General features: G+C 38.3%; 1 protein-coding gene and 1 pseudogene across 5 annotated transcripts in view; one reads left to right on the top strand and one right to left on the bottom strand.

The window, feature by feature from the left end:
* TBC1D15 (TBC1 domain family member 15) overlaps window positions 1-23,666 on the bottom strand; it is a 76,842-nt gene extending 53,176 nt beyond the window's left edge. For 4 of the 5 annotated variants that reach the window (XM_087868925.1, XM_087868924.1, XM_045789572.2 and 1 more), the window contains exon 1: window positions 23,552-23,666. In XM_087868925.1, the coding sequence (XP_087725051.1) occupies window positions 23,552-23,581 (30 nt within the window). In that variant the 5' untranslated portion in view covers window positions 23,582-23,666. Of the gene's footprint in view, window positions 1-10,808; window positions 11,001-23,551 lie in introns of those variants that run through there. The other variant, XM_045789571.2, reaches the window with a different exon arrangement.
* LOC123787338 (U6 spliceosomal RNA) lies at window positions 6,519-6,618 on the top strand (annotated as a pseudogene).
* Window positions 23,667-25,533: the final 1,867 nt, after the last annotated feature.

A 25,533-nucleotide genomic window follows, 5' to 3' on the forward strand; every position in this document is an offset into this window, starting at 1 on the left:
CATAGTAGAAAAAGGGACACTCATTTGCCCAGAAGAGCTTGGTGTCATTAACAATGCAATCTAAGATTCTGTGATACTATTAACACTAAACAGACTGGAACTTAATTATTAAGTAAGTGAATCCTAAAGAACCAAATGAACACTTTACCTAACTGAAGCACATTAAGGAACTCTTTCTTTCCTGTGCACATGTTGATCAGGTGTTGCTTATTTTTCTTCATTTACGAAAAAGTTGAGTTTCCTAAGTAATTTAGCTGAGAAAATATTTAAAAAGCATTAAAGTGCCAGACACCTTACAAAAAAGTCCAAGCTGCACTCATTCTAGGTTCAAAGTGTTCCTTAAACTCTTTAGCACTTTTTGATGAACAAATCCAGAACTCCAAACCCAGACTTGTACTGTCTTTAGAAAGCAGTCATGTTCAGCTTTCTAATTCAAGGGGTGTGATGTTAACCAGCACAAATTACTAATTCTGCCAGAAATGGAGTGAAATTAATAAACTTAACTTCCTGAGCTCCTAAACTTTATGAAGTGTTATGAGACTCAAAGGGACCAAACAAACAAGTTGCATCAGTACATAATTTACTTCAAATAGTAAACAACTTAATGATAACACTTTTAACTATTTACTGTTTTCAAAGCACTCCGATCTCATGTAATCCTCAGAACCAAATTGAATGTGTCAGAAATAGACCTTATTTCCATCTCCATGTTACAGAATAATAAACTGAGACACAAAGCTGTTCAGTGACTACTCAAGACCACATGCATACCAAAGGAAGGAGTGGATTTCAGATTTCCCAACACCTTCATCCATTAAATTTCAACTGTTACTGCCTCAAGAAACTACCAGAAAAATTCCACATGGCTTCCCTAGAGGAAAGCAGTTTCTGAAATTGCTTAGATGTAGAAAATGCTGCTGCTTAGGACTAAAAACAATTTTTAAATGTCTTTAATTTAAAATCAATGCAACAGCTAACTAATAATCTGGACTTTAAACAAAAATCTTTGGTTTTCTCCCATCTGTACTTCTAAATATTATACACAAAAAGCTTAGTACTCCTTTTATATCATCTTGGTTTGAATCATTCATTTTAATATAGTCCTTCACTCTATTTTTGCGGGAATGATTTTACTTATTTCTTTATTTACAGTATATGTCAGTTCATCATTCCAGCTTCTGAGTACATGTGCCTAGTAAAATACAACTCTACAGGTATCAACTACCTTCAATAGCCCAAAAAACAAAAACAGAAGTCCCACTAAAATTCTGAGCTTACACAATATAAAAATGGTATTTCTTCTTCCTTAGACTCTATAAGTGAATTGATTCCTGAGGGTATCTTTCTGCCATAGGACCTTCTGCTTCCTATCTTCATCAACAGTAATAATTAGAATTTGAAAAACTATCTCCAAGCTTGTTTGATATGAGAAAGTATTTCACTACAGGGAATAATTATGATATCAGGAATTTCATCTGAGGCAATACATTTAGTAAAACAGGTTTCCAACTTCTTTACTCTGGTTTTGTTCATAATCTCTAATGCAAAATAAAAAGTTAAAATGCTATTATCAGCATGTAATATTTCTATTATGCATCACTTACACAGCATTTGTACGTTATCACATTTGATCCTCATAACACAATTAGATACGTGTTATCATTCCCACTTTGTAACTGAGAAAAAATGCAAGAGAAGTTAAGTGATTTGATCAAGGTTCTTCCACTAGTCTGGGGTTGAGATCCAGAGATCTGCTCCAACAAGTTTTATTTGTCCAAAGGGTACATAATAACAAGCCAAACAACATAAGGCGCAGTATATAAAGACACTAACAAAATTATTCCAGTATACTATATGCTCATATTCCAATCTGAGGAAGTCAGCAATTACCAATGCTGTGAACATGAGCAGGCCCTCTGTGCTACAGGAAGCAAAGAAAGGACACCAGCAATGCCTCTCTTTCTACTACCTAAGATTTGAGAGAAGATGAAGAGGTCATATGCATAATAGGAAAAAAAACATAAGTCAGAAAGAAAAACAAGAAAAAAATCATATTCCAATTAGGTAAAGGGCAATGAAAACTAAGGTCAGGAAGTCGGCAAATGGTATATGTGCCATGGAACCAAGCACAGGAAGCTGGCAAATGGAAAGCTAGGAGAAGAAAAAGACTCAGACAAAAGTCTGCACTACTAGAGATGCACAGCATGTTTGAGACTCCTTTCACAGCGAAACTAGACTCTCAGTTACCCACACCAAGCATCCCAAATGGGAACACAATGTACAGGCAGTAAAGATATCGCATGATTACTACCCTAGGGACACAGGCACTGAATGTAAAAATAAAACAGCCTCATCATTTCCCTAGCACACGTATCTGAGATAATGTAAAAAGTCTATGTCAGATTCTCCAAGCCTAATAATTTACTAATCCATGATACTCTACAACGCAACGAGTTATATGGCAAAAACACATCTGCGATACATCTCTAATGAAGATACTAATGGTGCTTTCACTTCATCTTCCAATTTACTTGGCAGGGAAAACAAAGTATGAAAACTGTACACAACAGGATATATAGCTGTCAAAATCAGGATTTGGGTGGTTTGGGGTGGTTTTGGGTTTTGGCTTTTGGACCATGATTCCTGTATGGTTCAATCTCTCAAAATCAAGAAATACCAAGTTTGCTGAGGAATTTAAAATGAAACAGGAGAATAAACAAACTACCTAAAGAAAAATAAGTACCAAACACCATAAAAGACAAAAGGTGCAAGACTGAGAAAAAAAGAACTGAAAGAAGTATCCAGTAATACTAAGTAGAGAACAGAAAAGAAGAATTTAAATAAAAACAAAAAAAGACAGGACAGCAGTGTTTAAAAAATGCTAGCACCAATAACGAAATGCAAGAAAGTAAGTACTACAGAAGTTAGGACAGTGGTTACTTGGGGGGAAAGGGTACACGGAAGGTCTTCTGGAGTGGCTGTAAAGGTCTATTTCTCTACTGAAGTGGTGGTCACAAGGATGTCCGCCTTATGAAGATATAGACGTGCCAATTTGCTGTATGTAAGTTTTGTTTTACAACCAAAATGCTAAAAATCACTGGTAATAAAACCAAATGTGCAGTTTTAAAAACAATTTAAACCAAATCTCATAGGTAGTGGAGGAATATTGTCAGATGGAAATCATGACATGAATTCAACAATGAAAGGAGAAAACTAAACAGAAGGATACATCAAGCAAATTTGAGGGAATAGCACCACCTATCACTAAACATACCAGCAAAATAAAAGGAAGGGAAGGAAGGGAAAGAATTGTTATCATTACAGAGACTATACACAGACTACCAACGAAATGTGGAAAAAAGAATGAAATGGTTACTACAAAAACTCTGGAAAAGGGGCGCCTGGGTGGTTTAGTCAGTTAAGCGTCTGCCTTCAGCTCAGGGTCCTGGGATAAGGCCCCACGTTAGCTCCCTGCAGAAAGGACTCTTCGTCCTCTTCCTCTGCCCCTCTCCGCTGCTCATGTGTGCAAGTGCTCGCTTGCTCTCTCTCTCTCTCTCAAAGAAATAAATAAGTCTTTAAAAACAAAACAAAAACAAAACCAAAAACCTCTGGAAGAAAAAGATCATCTCAGAGTTCCTAACAATCAAGGAAACAAATTTGGAACACAAATACTCAGCCTGAGCTTGAGAACAAAAGACACATAGCAGAAACAGGTATTAATCCCACCAAAAACAGAGGGAAAAAGCCCCTATAATATACATGCAGCCAAGATAGAGTGAAAGAGACTGGACTGATCTTCTCACCAGAAAACAAAAACAGGAACAAAAAAGCAAGCAAGCAGGCTGGCCAAACCTATGAAACAATTTTTTTTTTTAATCAGGTAATGAAAAGACAGTGAATGCTCAAAGGAAACAAATGAGGTGAGCCATACAACTGCCGGAGCTTACTGTCTTGAGAGAGGTTCTAGCTGGCAAAGGGAGAGAAAATCCAGCTGATACCTAGAGTTGTCTCCTGGAGTTGAGGACACAGCTGAGAATTGGGGGAGGCCAGGACAGAGTTCACAGGACAGAGTACCAGGGAAGAGAAAAGGGCACAGAGAACTCAAAAAGAGATCTGCAGAGGTTCCTCCCTGAGTAGCCAGCAGAGCACTGGTCAGTGCATGTGTATCAATAATTTACATTAAATTACCTAAGGTTAGGGGGGAAAGCCACAAGAAATTATTAGAAGAAACAATATGCAAGCTCACACAGAACTATTACCATCAGAGTGGCAAAGCTTATAATTAAGAGGGCACTGGATAAAGTACTCAGAACAGCCTAGCCTCAGCAGTGGGCCTAAATTAGTCTCACACTAAACGCTGTGCTGTACCCATCTAAAAAGTTGAAAAGCAAGACCCAAAAGTGTTGGTTTCCACGTAACAGAATAAAGCCAAAAATATTTCATATGAATACAAAAATATCTACAACCAACAAGATAAAATTCACAAGAGCTAACATCTAGTATTAAAAAAAAAATTTACCACGCACACTAATAGTCAGGAAAATTTGACCTTAATGAGGAGGAAAATCAACCAGTTAAATATGACCCCAAATGACACAAATAATAGAATAAGTAGAGAAGGATATTAAAGCATTATTATAACTGAACTGGATATAGTCAAAACTCTAGAAAAAGTTAGAAATCACTGAGAAGACATCTAAAATATAAAAAACACCCAGTGAACTTCTAGAGATGAAAACTACAATGTAAGATGAAAAATACACCAAACAGGGGCACCTGGGTGGCTCAGTCGTTTGCCTTCGGCTCAGGTCATGATCCCAGGGTCCTGGGATCGAGCTCAACATCCAGCTCCCTGCTCAGTGGGAAGCCTGTTTCTCCCTCTCACACTCCCCCTGCTTGTGTTCCCTCTCTGTCTCTCTCTCTGTCAAATAAAATCTTAGAAAGAAAGAAAGAAAGAAAGAAAGAAAGAAAGAAAGAAAGAGAAAGAGAAAGAGAAAAGAAAAATACACTGGTATAATGGCAGATTAGACACTGCAGAAGAATAATCAAACTGAAGTTACAGCAATAGAAACTATACACACACACACACACACACACACACACACACAGAGGGGGGAAAAAGACTAAGAAAAGGTGAATAGAGCATCAATGAGCTGCAGGAAAACTTCAAGTGGTCTAATATGCATATAACTGAAGTACTTGAAGATGATGAGAAAAAGATCTCTTTTGAAAAAACAATTGCAGACATTTTTCCAAATTTGATGAAGACTATAAACCCACAGATCTACACAGCCCAATGAACTGTGTGCAAGAATCACAAAGAAAACTATATATAGGTACATCATAATTAAACTGCACAAAATCAGTAATACACAGAAAATCTTAAAGTCAGCCAGAGGAAAAAAATGTTAAATATAACGAGTTTCTTTTTGGAAACAAGACCAGAAGACAATGAAGCAACACGTTTTTCTTTTTAACCATGTTACTAAGGTATGACTGACATGTATTTAATGTGTACAATTTAAAATTTTTTATTTATTTGTTTGACAGAGAGTACAAGGAGGGGGAGCGGCAGGGAGAGGGAGAAGCAGGCTCCCGCTGAGCAGAGAGCCCGAAGTGGGGCTCAATCCCAGGACCCTGGGATCATGACCTGAGCCGAAGGCAGACGCTTAACCAACTGAGACACCCAGGCGCCCCAATAATGTATTATTTTTTTTAAAGATTTTATTTATTTGAGATAGACAGCATGCGCGCAGACGTGTGTGCAGGAGCAGGGGTAGGGGCGGAGGGAGAAGCAGACTCCCTGCTGATCAGGGAGACTGAACGTGGGGCTCAATCCCAGGACCCTGAGATCATGACCACAGCTGAAGGCAGATGTTTAACCAACTGAACCACCCAAGCACCCCTTTAATGTGTACGATTTGATAAGTCTGAGATAAGTATATACCCATGAAACCATCATCATCAAGCCATAAACATATCCATCACCTCTCAATGCTTCTTCCTATCTCCTTGGAACATCTTTAAAGTATTGAAAGGAAACCACTGTTAACCTATAATTCTACACGCAGAGAAAATATATTTTTTTAAGATTTTATTTATTTATTTGACAGAGAGAGAGAGCAAGAGAGGGAACACCAGCAAAGGGCGTGTGAGAGGGAGAAGCAGACTCCCCACCGAGCAGGGAGCCTGATGCGGGGCTTGATCCCAGGACCCTGGGATCATGACCTGAGCAGAAGTCAGACACTTAACGCTGAGCCACCCAAGCACCCCGAGATATATCTTTCAAAAAAGAAGATAAAATACTTTTTCAGACATATAAAAGCTAAAAATAACTCATCACCATTAGACCTACACTACAGAAAATGTTGAAGTCTTTCAGGCAGAATAAATTATACTAGAAGGAAATCTGAATCCACACACAGAAATGAAAGCCAACCAAAATGGTTAACTATGTGGATAAACACATTTTATTTCTTGTTAATCAAATCTCTTTGTTTAAAGCATAAGCAGAATGTTCGCTTCAGCAGCAAAAAAACTAAAATTGGAATAATACAGAGTTTAGCATGGCCCCTGCACAAGAATGACACAGAAATTCGTGAAGTGTTCCATGTTTTTTCACTATATTGTACACCTGAAACTAATAAAACCCTCTATGTTAACCATACCAGAATTTATTTTCTTTTTATTACATTCAGTTAGCCGACATATTATAGTACATTATTAGTTTTGATATAGTGTTCAACAACGCATCAGTTGTGTATAACACCCAGCGCTCATCACAACACGTGCCCTCAATACCCATCACCAGGTTACCCCATTCCCCTCACTCTCCTTACCTCTGCAACCCTCAGTTTCTTTCCCGAAGTCCAGAGTCTCTCATGGTTTGTCTCCCTCCCCGATTTCTTCCCATTCAGTTTTCCCTCCCTTTCCCCATGGTCCTCTGCGCTATTCCTTATGTTCCACATATGAGTGAAACCACATGATAACTGTCTTTCTCTGCTTGACTTATTTCACTTAGTATAATGGCCTCCAGTTCCATCCATGTCGATGCAAATGGTAGGTATTCATCCTTTCTGATGGCTGAGTAATATTCCATTAACCATACCAGAATTTAAAATAAAAGAGAAAAAAAGAAAGCACAAGAAGATAAATGTATGTATATCTTTGTTTTGTGGGTTTGTAACACATGCAAAAGTAAAATTACAAATATTGCACAAAGGTCAGGAGAAGAGAAATGGAAGTATATTATTCTAAGTTCTTATACTTAACACCAAGTAGTATAACTCTTGAAGATAAACGTTAAAGATACAGAAATTAAGGTAAGTGAAAGTAAGTTTAAGATGTATGCTATAAGCCCTAAAACAATCACTATAAGAGATATAGCCAATAAGTCAACAACATAAACATGGAATAATTAAAACTAGTTTGTTAATCACAAAGAAGGCAGAAATAGAAAACTAAACAAAGAAAAGATGGGACAAATGAAAAACAAAAAGCAAAATGACAGATTTAAATTTAACCACATCAGTAACTGCATAAAATATAAATCATCTAAAGACTTCAACTAAAAAGAGGTTGTTAGACTGGAGAGAAAACAAAACCAAACTCTGTGCTACCAAAAAGTATTTTAAATATAAAGAAAAACAGGTTAAAAAAAAGATATATCATACTAACACAATAAAAAGAAAGCTAGAATGGCTATATTAATATCAGACAAAAATAAATTCATAGTAAAATAAAATTAGCAGGTACAAGGATAATTTCACAATGATAAAGTAGTCAATACATCAAGACAATCTAACAACCCTAAATGTTTATTCACCTAATAACAGAATTTCAAAAATTTTAAACATAAACTGATAGAACTGCACAAACAAATCCACAATTAGAGTCAGATTCCAATACACCTCCTTCAATAACTCCTAAAACAGATGACAAAAAAATCAGTCACAATGTAAGACTTGAATAACACATCAAACAACTTGACCTGAATGGCACTTATAGAACACTCTACCCAACAAGACAATACATGTTCTTTTCAAGTGTATGCAAAACACTTACCAAGACAGATTATACTTTGGGCCATAAAACAAATCTCAGTAAATTTAAGAGTTGAAGTATATAGTGTGACCACAATAGAATTAAATTATAAATCAGTGATTGACATATCTAGAAATTAATAACATGTTTCTAATCCAAGGGTCAAAGAAAAAAATCAAAAGGGAAATTAAAAAATATGTGAACTGAATGAAAATGCAAACACAGGATGGCTCAGCCGGTTAGACGTCTGCCTTTGGCTCAGGTCATGATCTCAGGGTCCTGGGATGGAGCACCTTGTCAGGCTCCCTGCTCATGGGGAGCCTGCTTCTCCCTCTCCCTCTGTGCCTCCCCCGCTTGTGCTTTCACTCTCTACCTCAAAAAATTAATTAAAAAAAAAAAGAAAATATAAACATATCAAAATGTGTGCAGTGTCACTAAGCAGTGCTTAGTGAGTGTGAAATACATAGCACTACATGCTTCATTAGAAAAGAAAAAGGCCTCAAATTAATGGCCTCAGCTTCTACCTTAAGATACTAGAAAAAGAACTGCAAATTAAACCCAAAGTAAGCAGAAAGAAAGAAAGATCAGAGTAGAAATCAATAAAAATAGAAAAAAAAATGGGGGGGGGGGAATCAATGAAACCAAAAACAAGTTCTTTAAGAATAAAACTGGTAAAACTCCAGCCAGACTGACTGATAAGGAAAAAACAAAAGACACAAATTAAACAATATTAAAAATTAAAGCATTAACATCACTACAGATTTACACATAGAAAAAAGATACTGAAAAGGGGGGGAGATACTAAGCTATTTCTTGAACAACTTACACTAATAATTTGACCACTCAGACAAAACAGATAAATTCCTTAAGAGACACACCTATCAAAGCTCACTCAAGATGAAACAGGTAACCTGAGTAGCTCAAGATCAATTAAGGAAATAGAATTTGTTGTTAAAAACCTAAGACAAAGAAAATTCCAGGCCCAGATGCTTCTACTGATGAGTTTTGCCAAATATTTAAGAAGTAATACCAATCCTACACAAACTTCCAGAAAACTGAAGAGTAACTTCCCAACTCATTCTATGAGGCCAGCATTACCCTGACACCAAAATGATACTAAAACATTACTATATAGAACTACAGGGGCGCCTGGGTGGCACAGTGGTTAAGCGTCTGCCTTCGGCTCAGGGCGTGATCCCGGCGTTATGGGATCGAGCCCCGCCATCAGGTTCTCCCACTATGAGCCTGCTTCTTCCTCTCCCACTCCCCCTGCTTGTGTTCCCTCTCTCGCTGGCTGTCTCTATCTCTGTCGAATAAATAAATAAAATCTTAAAAAAAAAAAAAAAACTACAGACGAATGTATCTCATGAACTTAGATGCAAAAATTCTAAACAAAATTTGGCAAATTGAACCCAACAATATGTACAAATGAAAATACTTCATGACCAAGTGGGGTTTACCCTACTTGAGGTTGGTTTAATATTCAAAAATCAATCCCTGTAATTCACCACAGTGAAAAAAAATTTTAAAGAAAAACCATATGATCATCTCGAAAGGTTAGAAAAAGCATTCAACAAAATCCAACATCCATTTCTGACAAAAACTCTCAGCAAATTAAGAATAGAAGGAACCCTTCTCAGTCTGATAAAGGGCATCTATGAAACACTACATCTGATACCATACACCATATAAAGACTGAATGTTTTTTTCCTAAGATCAAGAACAAGATAAGGATGTCCAATCTTACTACTCTATTCAATACTGTACTTGAGATTCTATTTTTTTTTTTAAAGATTTTGTTTATTTATTTGACACAGAGAGAGACGGCCAGCGAGAGAGGGAACACAAGCAGGGGGAGTGGGAGAGGAAGAAGCAGGCTCCCAGCGGAGGAGCCTGATGTGGGGCTAGATCCCAGAACACCGGGATCACACCCTGAGCCGAAGGCAGACGCTTAACGACTGCGCCACCCAGACGCCCCTGTACTTGAGATTTTAGATACCACAATAAACAAAAAATAAATAAAAGGCATCTAAATTGGAAGAAGTAAAACAACTTATTTGCAGATAACATGATTGTCTAGGTAGAAAATCCAGTAGAATCTACATAAAAGCTGTTAAAACTAAATGAATTTATTTACAAGGATCCAGGACTCAATATCAATATGCAAAAATCAATTATATATATATTATATATAATATACATAAATACATGTAAATAAATATATATTAAATATAGCATTTACAATAACATCAAAAAATATCAAATACTCAGAAATAAATCTTTTTTTTTATTTAAACGCAATTAACCAACGTATAGTACATCATTAGTTTCAGATGAGGTATTCAATAATTTATCAGTTTCATACAACACTCAGTGCTCATCACATCACAAGCCCTCCTTAATGCCCACCACCCAATTATCCCATCCCCCCACCCGCCTCCCCTCCAGCAACCCGGTTTGTTTCCTATAGTTAAGAGTCTCTCATGGTTTGTCTCCCTCTGTGATTTCTTTCCATTCCATTTTCCCTCCCTTGCCCTATGATCCTCTATGCCGTTTCTTCTATTCCACATATGAGTGAAACCATAAGATAACTGTCTTTCTCTGCTCAGGTATAAATCTAATAGAAGATGTGCAAGACTTCTAAACTGAAGATTATAAAAGTATTTGAGAGAAATGAAAGAAGAACTAAATTAAATACAAAATACACCATGTTCACGGCTCAGGAGAATCATATTGTTAAGATGTCCATTCTCTCCCAAACTGACCTCTAGATTGATTGCAATGCCCATCAAAATCCCAGCAGGCTCTTCTGGAGGTATTAACAAGCTGATTCTAAATTTGGCGGAAATTCAAATGACCTAGAATAATCAAATCAGCCTTCAAAGAGGATAATGGTGGAGGACTGACATACCTCACTTTAAGACTCAATCTAAATCTACAGTAATCGAGAAAATGTAATATTTATGTAAAGAGAAATAAATAGACTGACAGTACAGAATAAAGAGTTCCAAAATCAACATAAACATATATATATATATATACATGGTAAATTTATTTTTGACAAAAGTACAAAAGCAATTCAGCAAAGAAAGAATAAGTCTTTTCAACAAATAGCGCTTGAAAAACTGTATCAGTGTGCAAAAAATAAACTTCAATCCATACAATGCACCATACACACAGATTAAACTGAAATGGGCCACAGATTTAAATGTAAAAAGTAAATCTACAGGGGCACTTGGGAGGCACAGTCAGTTAAGCGTCTGACTCTTGGTTTAGGCTCAGGTTGTGATCTCAGTGGGGTGAGATCAGGCCCCATGTCAGGTATCACACTCAGCCGGGAGTCTGCTTGAGATTCTCTCTCCCCCTCTGCCCCTTCCCCTGTGCTTGCATGCATGTGCTCTCTCTTTCAAATAAATAAATCCTAAAAAAAAAACAAAAAAAAACCACGAAAACTACAAAATTGAGGAAGAAAACATAGGAGATACTCTTATGGCTTTGGTTCAGCAAAAATGTTTTAGAAATGATACCAGAATGATGGGTAGTAAGGAGGGCACGTATTGCATGGTGCACTGGGTGTTATACACAACTAATGAATCATCGAGCCTTACATCGGAAACCGGGGATGTACTGTATGGTGACTAACATAATATAATAAAAAATCATTTAAAAAAAAAAAAAAAAAAAGAAATGATACCAGAAGCATAAAAGAAAAAAACTGACACATCAACAAAATTAACACTTTTTTTTTAAAGATTTTATTTATTCGACAGAGATAGACAGCCAGCGAGAGAGGGAACACAAGCAGGGGGAGTGGGAGAGGAAGAAGCAGGCTCATAGCGGAGGAGCCTGATGTGGGGCTCGATCCCATAACGCCGGAATCACGCCCTGAGCCGAAGGCAGACGCTTAACTGCTGTGCCACCCAGGTGCCCCCAAAATTAACACTTCTGCTCTTTAAATGACATTATCAAGCAAATGAAAAGCCAAGGCTCAGTCAGGGAAAATACAATGCAAATCACATCACGTTATCTAATAAAGGACCTATATCCAGAACATAAGAACTCTCAAAACTCAGGAACAAGAAAATGAATAACACAGTTTAAAATAAAATGGGCAAAAGGTTTGAACAGACACTTCACCAAGGAAGACATAAGGATGGCATACAATCACATGAAAAGATGCTCAATATCATTAATCATTAGGGAGATGCAAATTGAAACCATCATGAAATACCACACATCTATCACAATGGCTATAATTAAAAAGACTAACATGCCAAATGTTGACAGAGATGTGGAACAGTTGGAACTTTCATACACCACAGTGAGAATGTAAAATGGTACACCTACTTGGGAAAATAGCTTGGCAGTTTCTTAAAACGCTAAGCGTGCAACTAACATTATGATCCAGCCATTCTACTCCATGGTATCTGCCCAAGAAAACAGAGAGCATCTATTCATACAAAGGTATACCAATTTTCATAGAAGCTCTATTTGTAACAGCCAAAAATAGAAAAAACCCAAATGTCTACCAACAGGTTAATGAATGAACAAATCTTGGTATACTCATACAAGGGGATACTATTTGGCAATAAAAATGAATAAACTAATGATACACACAACATTAATGAATCTCAAAATAACTATGCTGAATGAAAATCAAAAACAGAGTACAAACTATGTAATTCCATTTATATAAAACTCTACAGAATGTAAACTAATCTATAATGACAAAAAGCAGCTCAGTGGTTGCCTATGGACAAGGTAAAGGTAGTGACAGATTACTATGAGTCAAGAAACTTTGGCAGAAATATCATCACCTTGACTGTGTTGATGGGTTCACAGTGTATACATACATAAGTTATCAAATTACACACTGTACATGTACAACTTATGGTCAACTGTACCTCAAAACTGTATGAAAAATAAGTTATATGAAAGGTCCATTGTTTTAAACTGTAAAACCCCATATAAAAGTAAATATGTAAAAAGGGACAGTTCCCTTAAAAAAAAAAAAAAGTTGATCCTGCCTCAAAAAGAAAATTTAGATTATACCCTTTTTTCATTGCAGATTAGATGTCCATAGGGAGCAAACTACTATCAACAAAGACTTGCCACTTAGTGGTATTAAGCTAATTTGATATAAAATTGATTCAAACTGAAACTTCTATTAAGCACTTACTATGTGCCAGACATCATGAAGAACAGAAAAATAAACAAGATAAAGTTCCTTCCATGTACCTGGCAATGTTACAAAAAAGGTACAATCTTCACACAAGCTAGAATATTCTATGTGCTACCCCACCCTCTTGGGGGGGGGGGAAGAAAAATGTAGTAAGGTACTAAAAAAAGGAGAAGAGTTGTCCGTTTGGAATAAAACTGCCTCATGCCCTCCAGGCTCTTACCTATTCTTAAATATCTGCTAAGATGCCTAAGCAGTTAAGTATATTTATAAAACTCTCAGTGATGATGGCCTGCTGATGGCAACATAAACTGCAGACTTTTTTCCTTTAGCAAAGGAACTCTGCCAGATGTAACTTATTAAAAGAACTCTAGACCACAGCAAATGTTTTAGAATAAACTTGCTGACCTCTAATTTATCAAAAGTTAAAAACAGAAGGCAAAACTGAGGCAGGCAAACAGATAAATTCAACTTTCTAGATAAAAAGAAATGTACTTGGAAACAAATAATCAAATTTAAAAAAATGGGCAGAAGATATGAACAGACACTTTTCCAATGAAGACATACGAATGGCTAACAGACACATGAAAAAAAGTTCAACATCATCAGCCATCAGGGAAATTCAAATCAAAACCACACTGAGATACCACCTTACACCAATCAGAATGGCAAAAATTGACAAGGCAAGAAATAGCAACTGTTGGAGAGGATGTGGAGAAAGGGGAACCCCCTTACACTGTTGGTGGGAATGCAAGCTGGTGCAGCCACTTCGGAAAACACTGTGGAGGTTCCTCAAAAAGTTAAAAATAGAGCTACCCTATGACACAGCAATTGCACTACTGGGTATTTACCCCAAAGATACAGACATAGTGAAAAGAAGGGCCATATGCACCCCAATGTTTATAGCAGCATTGTCCACAATAGCCAAACTGTGGAAGGAGCCAAGATGCCCTTCAACAGACGAATGGATAAAGATGTGGTCCATATATACAATGGAATACTACTCAGCCATCAGAAAGGATGATTACCCAACATCTGCATCAACATGGATGGAACTGGAGGAGATTATGCTAAATAAGTCAAGCAGAGAAAGACAATTATCATATGGTTTCACTTATTTGTGGAACATAAGGAATAACAGGGAGATCATTAAGAGAAGGAAAGGAAAAATGAAGGGGGGGGGACAGAGTGGGAGATGAACCATGAGAGACTATGGACCTGGGAAACAAACTGAGGATTTTAGGGGGGGGGATGGGCAAGCCTGGTGAAGGGTATTAAGGAGGGCCCGTATTGCATAGAGCACTGGGTGTTATACGCAAACAAGGAATCATGGAACACTACGTCAAAAGCTAATAATGTACTGTATGGTGACTAACATAATAAAAAAAAAGGAAATGTACTTGGGACAATCCAACTCAAGACCACACTACTTTCTGACAAAAAAAAATCTGAAAAAGGTAAGTTGCACGATACAGCAGCAAGTAATTTTTTATACTGTTCCTACACTTGAGTGGAATTGGATTTTCATTTGTATTATGATTATCATAATCTTTATTTTCAAAATTTGACAATTTAACCCAGATATTTTTAATTTATTATTAAGCTTAGGAATAAATTTCTTGCCCTAAATATCTGTTCAAACATGTAAATTCAACACCTACTATGCATAACATACTTTCTTGAACCGTAGTAGCTATGTGAGTTTTATAAGTTAAATTTAACAACAAAAAAGTTTTAAAAATTGTTTCTTTAAAACCATTAAGTATATTGAAAATTTAAACTTTGGTTAGAGAAGGTATCCCCACAAAATACCAGAGTGAACCTAGAAATTCTAATGAACTCCACACCCAAATATCTAAGCACCTACTTGGTATTTTCATTTGAATAATCCAAAGGCATCTTAAAATTAGTGTTTTACCCTAAATCTGCTCTTCTGCTATTCCCAGCTCTGTGAAAGACATCCCATCTACCCAGTTATCCTAACTTTTTTTTTTCCATCATCCCCATCCTATCTCCTAAATCTCTCAAACCTTCACCTCCGACTTTGACCCCTCATCATTTCTATCCTGGGTTGCTAAAATAACATTCTGGTCTCTCTTCTCCCAATCTAGTCACCTTCCAATAATTTGTGTAAAGTGTGTAATGTGTAAACACTGCCAAAATCGTTCTTTACAAAGTGTACATTTGACCACGCCATGCCTGAGCTTAAAAATCCTTCTGACTCCATCCTCTATACCTGTATTTTACCTCTGCAGCTAATCAACACCTGACACTCCCCAATACATACAAACTTCCTGCCTTGGGCCACTCTGAACTCACCTGTTCCCTCAAAGCCTTGTGCCTTTTTATGTGTGCACTCTGTTCTCTCTTCATTACACATTCTGCAAATAACTTGTAAATCCTCCAAAAGAGCAACAGCCCATCCAAACTCTTCCCACCACCCCCACTCCACCTAACCTGATTTAGAAGTTTCTTTACTCATACACTGAACACATTTATTGAGCTTCAACTAAATGTTGGGAATAAAAGATTTTGGGAGAAAAACACACACCAAAAAAAGTGTCTGCCTAAACTAGTAATGTCATGTAAACCAGCAAATAAATGGTCATAGCACAGTGTGATGGAAGTATGCACAAGCTCCTGAATGAGGTGTCATTTTCAGTTATTTCTCCAAAAAATATATAATGAATGCATACAATGTGCCAGGCACAGAGGGTGTTTCTAGGTATAAACACATATTATTCAGTCACTGCTTCAAAGCACTTACAATCTAAGAGGGAATTAGGACAAGAAAACAGATAATTACAATATATGATACAAGCATGAATAGGCTACAACAGTAGGACCTAATAAATGATGTCTAATCTAGACCTAAGGACTCGGCAGGATGAGAAATCAGAAAGACTAAACTAGAGGGACGTATAAACTGAGACCTGGAGAATGACAAATTTTAACTAAAAAAGGATTTACGCTCTTGGCAAAGAGTGTATGTTCTACACAGAGAGCAGTAATTCAGTTCATGGCTACAATCCAGACCGGACAGCAGAGGTTAAAGAGTTTAGAGACAAGAGTAGAGACCACACCAGATCACAAAGAGTTTTATAAACCATGCTCACGAATTTGGGAGTTTGGGGACGCCTGGGTGGTTCAGTGGGTTAAGGGTCTGCCTTCAGCTCAGATCATGATCCCAGGGTCCTGGAATCGAGCCCCACATAGGGCTCTCTGCTCAGCAGGGAGTCTGCTTCTCCCTCTGCCACTCCCCCTGCTTGTGCTCACTCGCGCTCTCTCTCTTGACAAATAAATAAATAAAATCTTTTTAAAAAAATTTTTTTGGGGAGTTTGGAATTCTTCCTGAACAAAACTCTTTGCCACTAGAAAGCCATTAAAAAGTTCTAGCAGGGGAATGCCATGGTCAGACTTGCCTTTTCTAAGCAAACACACTGGCTGCAGAGCCAAGAATCAACAGCTGCAGTAATCCAGGGAGGGAGAGATTCATGGTGGCTTGAAGTACAGCAGAGGCAGTGGGGATGAAGAAAGGCAGATGGCTTAGAAAAATATTTAGAAGGTCGAAATGATAGGACTTCGTGACTGATTAGATATGGGAAATGAAGAGAAGAGAAATCAGGGACAAAACTGAGTAGATGTGGTTATTCGCTGAGATGGGAACACAGAAGGAAAAAAGTAAACAGTGAGTTTTATTTGGGACAAGTTAATCAGTAATGACTGTGGAACTGAAGAAATGTAGAACATAGATGATTTTAAGAGTAACAAGTCACAGAAATTCTGAGAATGAAGATACAGAGATGTTGAGGTATTAGGATGTTACAATTCTCAAAGGGCAGGCAGCAGAACTATTATTGCTTCTTAAGGGCAACAGTGTGCCAAACAATGTCAGACAGAAGGACAAAAATATTTAGCAGTCTGGGGAGGTACAATGAGGACTAAATGATTGACTTCTCTTACACCAACGACTGCATATACACTATAATACTACACATTAAGAGACAGTAAATGGATTTCATATGGATTTCCTTCCACCAAAAGTAAAAATAAAAAAGCTGGGTTATAATTTTTCATTTAGTCCCAGCAGCTATGTCCCATCGAAGACCTAACATTTTAATTCTTTCCCCAAAAAGCCATGTTTTTATTAATCCATAAACTAACCTGTTAAATTTGCAAACTACTGTATTGTGTAAAAAAATAAAGTCTATGAATTATCATATGACCTCACTGATACGTGGAATTTGAGAAACAAGACAGAGGATCACTGGGTAAGAGAGGAAAAAAATGAAATAAGAAAAAACCAGAGAAGGAGACAAACCATAAGAGATTCTTAATCTTGGGAAACAAACTGAGGGCTGCTGGAATGGAGGGGAGTGGGAGGGATTGGGTGGCTGGATGATGGACATTGGGGAGCACATGTGTTGTGGTGACCACCGTGTATTGTGTAACACTGATGAATCACAGACTTGTACCCCTGAAACAATACATCATATGTTAATAATAATTTAAAAAATGAAAAAAAAATAAAGTCTATGTTTAACCATTCAGTATCCAAAGAACTCAACATACAGAAGGTACTTAAATGTTTGCTAAAGAATGCCAGAAAAGGGGATGCCTGGGTGACTCAGTCAGTTAATTATCTGACTTTGGATCAGGTCATGATTCCAGGGTCCTGGGAGCAGCTCCTGCATCAGGCTCCTTGCTCAGCAGGAAGCCTGCTTCTCCCTCTGCCTACAGCTGCCCCTGCTTGTGCGCGCATGCTCTGACAAATAAATAAAATCTTAAAAAAAAAAAAAGAAAAAAAGAAAAAAGAATGCCAAGAAAAAAAAAAAAAAAAGACAACATACTCATATTGTATTTTACACCAGAAAGGTATTACCATGTTATAAGATCTAATCTAGGGAAAAAAAAGTTCTCCAGGAAAACCTAGATACTAGAATATTCTATTTCTTAAGCACAAGGGTTTCACAGTACTATACGCATATCTTATGGGAATTAGAAGCAGCCAAATTTAAGTTACAAAATGAATTCCTACTAAGAATGCCATCAAAACAAACTCTTAAAAAATAACAGCTGATTTCCCAATTGTTTCATGTTTTTTTTCCCAACAGAACTAAATTCTAAAACAATCACAGTAAAAATAGAATAAAACCTAAGTGTACTAAAATAGGACTTTTTAACTCCAAAACAAGAGTACTCAGCAATTCTCTCTCTCCCACTCTAGTCCCCACTCATTTTCTCTACCTTTTTGCTCATTTGTGGTCACTGAATACCTACTATGTGCCAGAATCTTGGCTGGATGCAGGTGAAACATTTCAGGCCCTGCCCTCATAATGAGTCAGTTTACTAGTCTTCAGCATACAAACATTCAATAAAAATAGCACCTACTTCAAGGACTTGAAATTCATTTTGCATTTCCTTTTTAGACAAGGCGAAGAGTTGGGTGCTACTGAGTATTTTCCTTCTAAAGAACCTAAGTCTGTAGGATAGAAGGTAAAGGGCTATCTGATACACACCCAATGCCTAATATTGTGCCTGGAACAAATCAGATGCTTATAGTATTTGTTGAATAAATGAATGAAAGTAAACTAACAATCAGGGCAGTGGGTCTAAGGCCAAAACCTATTTCAGGCCATCTCCTTTCTCCCGTGATAGGTAAATTCAACTCATTCCATTAACTCAATTCTGTCCACCAGTTACAGAAGACACAGGATGGTCTTGACAGGCAATGCCCCTATTTCTCCCCTCAATATTCACAAGAGAATGTCACTTTCTCTGTATGACTATTAAAACATATTGTTCTACAGACAATTAAAAAAAAAAGCTGAACTCTAAGAACTAATCAGGGTTTATAATCAAACTCAAACCTACTTTCAAAAGCTCAGCTAAGAACAGTATTTACGCAAAATTGAATTCATCCACTCATGATGACAAAAACCTACCCCTGATTTAGTCAAATCATCAGAGACCTGAAGACGTCAAACTGGTATCCTATATTTACTGAACTACCCACTGGCATAACACCATCAGCATACTAGAGGCATTATAGGGTCTTTTTTCTTACCAAAAAGATATAGGGGCACCTGGTGGTGCAGTCGATTGAGCATCCAACTTTTGGTTTCGGCTCAGGTCATGATCTCAGGGGTCATGGGATGTAGCCCTACATCAGGCTCCACATTCATCTAGGAGTCTGCTTGAGTTTCTCTCTCTCTCTGCCCCTCCCCCACACGCTCTCCCATTCTCCTCCTCCCTCAAATAAATAAACCTCTCAAAAAAAAAAGATGCAATATGCCATATAAGTACATACATTATATTACATAGTACAAAGAACCTACAGGAGACTTTGTTCTCTGGTCTACCCTTCAGAAACTAGTTGTTTGGGGTTTTGCTTTTGGTTTTATTTGAGTGTGGATCCTATCGTCCTTACAATGGATCAGGTTCCCCTCCTTACTTTGGCTGCTAAAAAACTTAGAGCTAAATTGTGGTCCACTAAAGCATACGGTTTATTTAACAAATGTACTTCCAGTACCATTTACCTTTTTTACCCTTACTTTCCTTTTACCTTTTTTCTAATTTATTTTACATAACTATATTGCTTTTATATTTGTGAGCAGCTTAAATCTTTGTGGAAAATGGCAGGAAAAATAAAACATTCAACTATTTTGTAACCATTAATAACCTTATAATGTTTAAGAAGTCTGAAAGATTTTCCTTAACATTAGTAGCAGCTAACATTTACTGAGCACTTACTTGACACCAGGCACTACTCTGAATGCTTTGCAAATATTAACTCATTTAATCCTCTTTACAATTCCATGATGGAAATACAATTATCCCTCATTTACAAATGAGAAAACTGGGCACAAGGAAGTTAGGAAATTTGCCCAAAGTATACAGCCATAAGCAGTGGAGCCAGGGTTTGAACCCAGACAACTGAGCTCCATCTCCTTAACCACTGCCCAATTGTGATGATTCTTCATTCATCAAAACTACACGATTTCTAAAACATGGTATTTTTCGATTCCTAAACTAACAATGAGAATTAGAGCTAGAGCTAACTTCAAAGATGAAGTTTATACCCATACCAAAACCATATTGTAAATCTTTAAAATGCTGCTATACCCAAATAATGACTTGCAGAGAAACTGAGATTATGAATAACACCTACAAAGCATCTACTGCGTGCCAGGCTTTGTTCTAATATATTTACTTCACAATCCATAAAGTAGGTAGTATATCATCCCCATATTACAAACGAGGAGACTGAAGCACAGAAAGGTTAAGTAATTTGACTGAAGTCACTAGAAAGTGTGAAATTAGTTTTTGAAACTGGTTTGGATCCAGAATCCAAACTCTTAACTGCTATCTAACACTGCTTCTCCATATGACAGAGATTAACTTCCTTGATTACTTCCTACACTCAAAGTTCAAAGCAAGCAAAACAGAATTGTTAGAAAAGTTACATCCTAGATCTCAAACTGATTCTATACACCAGCATCTGTATTTTTTAAAACTACCACACGTGGCTCTTGTGAGCCTTGGTTAACATCCACTGCCCTAGATTTCTAAGCTAGATAGGTCTCAGCTGAACCTTTGGGTGCGAGGGGTGTGGGGATAAAGCAATACACACACAAATACATATACACACTCACTCTCTCACATCTAAATATTCTTCCCTGGTCCCCTTTCCCAAAGGAACAAGACTGAAAAGGAGGGAAGTGTAAGATAAAGCCAGAAAGGGAACATGACTTCTTATGTCATGTTAAGCAGCCTTTAGTATTATTTTAATGGTGACAGTTAACAAAATAAATATTTTTTTTAAGATTTATTTTGAGAGAGAGAGAGAGTGTGTGTGTGTACACGCGCCCACGAGCAGGGGAGGGGCAGAGGAAGAGAAAGAATCTCAAGTATACTCCGTGCTGAGAGTGGAGCCGATGCAGGGCTCTATGTCATTACCCTGAGATCGCCACCAGAGCCAAAATTAAGAATCAGATGCTTAACCGATGAAGCTACCCAGACACCCCAGATTTTGTTTGTTTTTTTAAAGCAAGAGACAGATTTGTACATTACAAAAAAAAAAAAATTCCTCCAGTAGTGGTATAGAGAGGGGACTATGGGCAAAGAACTGCAACAAGGAGAAAAATTAGCTAAGAACTCACTAGAGGCAGACTAAATGAACTAAACACAGAGAATGAAGGTATGTAGAAATTTAAGAAACTTATTTGCAGTAAACTGGTAGAACTTGGTTCTTGACAAATTATTATTGAAATGGACGTCTCCAACTTTGTTTTACATGCAACCACTGAATGATATCATTTAACTAGATCTGAACTTACTGAGGGAAGAATAAGTGGGTTTTGCTGGTCATAACAGTATTATCTAGGAGAGGGGCAGCTTTTAGCATAGAAAAATAGTTTAGGTGGTATGATGGTAATGGGTGTCAATTTACAATGAGTGAGAATAAATGCGATGGTGAAGTACAGTTATGAAATAAAAGACTAATTTTAAGAAGTCAGATTATGGGGGCATCTGGGTGGCTCAGTCGGCTGAGTGAGCAACTCTTGATTCCAGCTCAGGTCCTGATCTCTGAGTCATGGCATCAAGCCCTGTGTGGGGCTCCATGCTCAGCAGGGAGTCTGCTTGAGATTCTCTCTCTCCTTCTGCCCCCCCACACCTCCACCCCCGCTCATGCCATCTCTCTCTAAAACAAATAAAATCTTTTTTTTTTTTTTAAAGCCAGATTATGAAAGAGAGTGACTGGAAGGAAAGGGTGAAAAAAGTCTTATATTTCACAACTAGGCTTCATCATCTCAAGGATTCTCTCAAAAACAATCCACTCCTGAAAGAGGGAAGCGTAGTTCAAATGGAAAGGATCCCTTCTTGGAAAGACCTAAACTGGATCGGTCCAGACAGAAAATCAAGCAGGATAACTTTCAAACAGTAATGAGTCAAACAGAAAATCAGCATCCACAATGAAGACTTAAAAACTAACAAGACAATCAAAGAGCAGGAATAATCCAAACAGCTATGACCAACCTATCATTTAAAATAGTCAATATGTAGAAGTATGAAATCTTTCTTAACGTTTTTATTATTTCATGTAATCCTAACAACTCCAACACAAAAAATAATAATTGGCACCACCACTATTCTGGAGAAAAAATTTACGAACGACAGAGAAGTCATACCTGCGCAATTTCCCAAGGTCACACTTCAAAGTAACAGCAAAACCAAGACCATATGTTTTATTCTGCCACAAGTCTAGTGGTCCATACACCAAACCACAAACGTTGTCAAGTAATTCAAAATGGGATAAGGAGAGCAGTATAGAGAAAATGACTGAAACTCGATGAACAGAGGAAGCTATCGGTGACAAGTAAATATGTAGTCATTAGTTTTCCATGAGTCATCACCAGACCCAACTGTTTACGAAATACTCCCGCAATAGGAAATGCTGCCTGCGGCATGTCATGACAGTCCTAAATAACAGGCATTAAGATGTGCCCTCGGAACGAATATAGGCAATATACAACGAAATCTCCGCACCTAATCCTAGTTCCTAATGAAGTAGGAGGGAGTTAAGACAGTATCACAGATACTCCCCCACGAAAACATCATAGAGATCTCTAAGAAATAAATACCTTAACTAACGCCTTCCTAGACAAGCGTGGGATGGTGTAAATCTGCTACCTGAGTGGAAACATGCCCTGCTGCTCACAAACACCAGCCAACTCGGCAGTCTGGTAAAATGACTCCAATACACTCTTTTCTTCTAAGCGCACAGCTGCACAGCACCTGTTTTCAGCTCCTCCGAGAGGGGGCAAAGATGCCTCTACCAGAGTGAAGCAGAGAAAGACGGGCAAGTTAGATTAACCCCTCAAAGGAAAAGAAAAGAAAAGAAAAGAAAAGAAAAGAAAAGAAAAGAAAAGAAAAGAAAAGAAAAGAAAAGAAAAGAAAAAAACACGCTGGAGTCAGAAGAGTAGATCTAAAGAATCAGAGTCAGGAAAAAGTGAACCACAAAAGGAAAGGAACTAGGCAACTACCTGTCTCTTAGAAAAAGCAATACAAATTAAAGCTGCCTGCTGCGGGGCAGTGCAGAACAGCGCCGAGGCCTAGCCGGCCTTGGAACAGTAGCCAGTCTCATTCCCGACTGAACCGGCAATCTCGAGAAACAGCTGACAACGACCAAGTCCTCTTCTCTTACATTCGCCACAAGCTGTTCCTGATACAGAATGGCCTTCACGTCCCTCCCCGACCGGCCTCCAAGCAACAAAAGCACCCCTATGCCAGAGAAAAGTAGGGACGTTCGCCGGGGCCGTTACTTACCTTCCCGCTCACAACACCCACCGCCGCCATCTTTCCTTCGCGTGCCTGTGATGACGTAGCAGCGCCTCACGTGTCTCTGGGATTCACAACAACATCCGCCAAAACCAGGTTGATATCCGGGCGGGAAAGGGGCGGGGAGTGGCGGTAAAAGCGCGGAGCGAAGGGGCGGGTGAGTGGAAGAGCCTGGCGCATGCGTGGAACAGCGTGGCGCATGCGTACTGAGTGGCTCTCAGGCCGCTGGGGTGGAGTCTCTGGTGCATACCGTTCATGCGCCGATTTTTTTTCTCATGGAGGGAAGCTAAATTAAAGTGTTTTTACTCTTGTGTTTTCCTGAGGAGGAGTCTTTGAGCCACTCACAGGCCATTTCTGTTTGGTATGTTGGGAAGAACATATATTGGGAGCCAGTAAACGTGGTCCTGGCTTTGTGGCCATAGGTAAGTCACACCTTCAGCCTCTGTTTCTTATCTGAAAATCGGGGATAGTAAGACTGTGGCGAAGGTTAAAGGAATCCCAGCCCTCTCTCCGAGCACCCACACAGAGACTTTCCCCTTCTGTTTGTGCAGTTTCTGAATTTGAGTCTGATCACTGCAACTCAACACACGACCTTGAGTAAGGTATTTTGATAGGAACTGCGATAATGCCACGCCCTCGTTGCTCCAGAGTCTAAAGCACAGAGCTCATAGCTCCTACAGAGTTAATAGCTGTGTGACTTGAAACGAGTTTCTAAATTCATCGAAGCTTCAGGATGTAAAATGAAGATTACCCATGAAATGGTTGTAGGGATCTCGGGTCAGTGCGTGTGTGTCAAGATGATTTGTTGAGATACTAAGATATTGTTTTGTTCTCAGGGCTGTGAAAGAATGCGGGGGGCGGGGGTGTAGAGAGCAGAATGCCAGAGGATTAGATACCACCCGGATAGCTCTGTGAGTTTCCTTGCCCCAGGGCAGAGTAAATGTCCCCTTTGTGTCAAAACATCTGTACCCACTGAGGTACTTCTCTCTCCGAACAATGGAGAGAGGTTAGAGACTTTGAAGGTTGGTTAAGTGGCAACCGAAGGGAGTAACAACAGAAAAGGAGGGTTGAAAGTTCTGTGAATACCAGGAACCTGATGGGTAAGGAAAGTGGCAAGACCTTCCAAGGGAATGGATTTGTAGTCTCCATTAGGGAGGCTGCACACTAGGCATCAGAGATTCCAATCACGGCCAAGACCCCATGTCCAAGTTTGGCATCGAATGAGCAAAGCAAGTCACCCTCAAAGGATAAATGAGCTGGAGAAGAGCCTATTAGTAACCAGCATTGAGTGAAGACTTGTTGAGGCCTTTCCCAAAAGTACTGGATTGAATAAGACCCCTAGAACCTTCATACAATCCTAGGTGTGGTGTGTAGATCCTTAATAGTGACCCACATTAAGCTTCCACCAGCTCAAAGTAAATTGGGTGTGGTTAGAGGACTTTTTTAACAGACATTTCTCACACTCTGTGTTTTGGAGAAAAGTTGAAGCCCTTAGTACACTGCCTGGAATAGAATACTCAATAAATGGTAGCTATTATTTATATAATAAGTTTGGGAATTAAAGCTTTCTCACTGAACACTTGGTATCCTAGTTTCATTTGCTGCTTCCCTGTCTTAAAGCTTCATCCTCCAGATGCCACTTAAATACTGGCACTAACTACCCATGGGCTATCCTTGGGCTTCTTTTACTTTTTCCAAGCACATTCCTAGACTATTATCTTTATATATTCTGACATCACCACCTCCTATGTTCTAATGACTGAAATATCTCCAGCCCAAGTCTCTCTCTTCTAAAATCTAGGGCCTACACCTGTTGCCTGCTGGACCTTTTTACTTGAATGACCCATCACACCTCAAAAAAATCCTAAATCTTTGCTCCTCAAAATGTAGTATGCAGACCAGCAGCATCTGGAAGCCTGCTAGAAATGCAGACTCTCACCTTGGGGGGGGGGGGGGTATGTGTTGTAGTG

This window comes from Ursus americanus, chromosome 17, assembly GCF_024610735.1.
Source record: "Ursus americanus isolate L20-20 chromosome 17, mUrsAme1.1.p, whole genome shotgun sequence".
Taxonomy (NCBI): Eukaryota; Metazoa; Chordata; class Mammalia; order Carnivora; family Ursidae; genus Ursus; species Ursus americanus.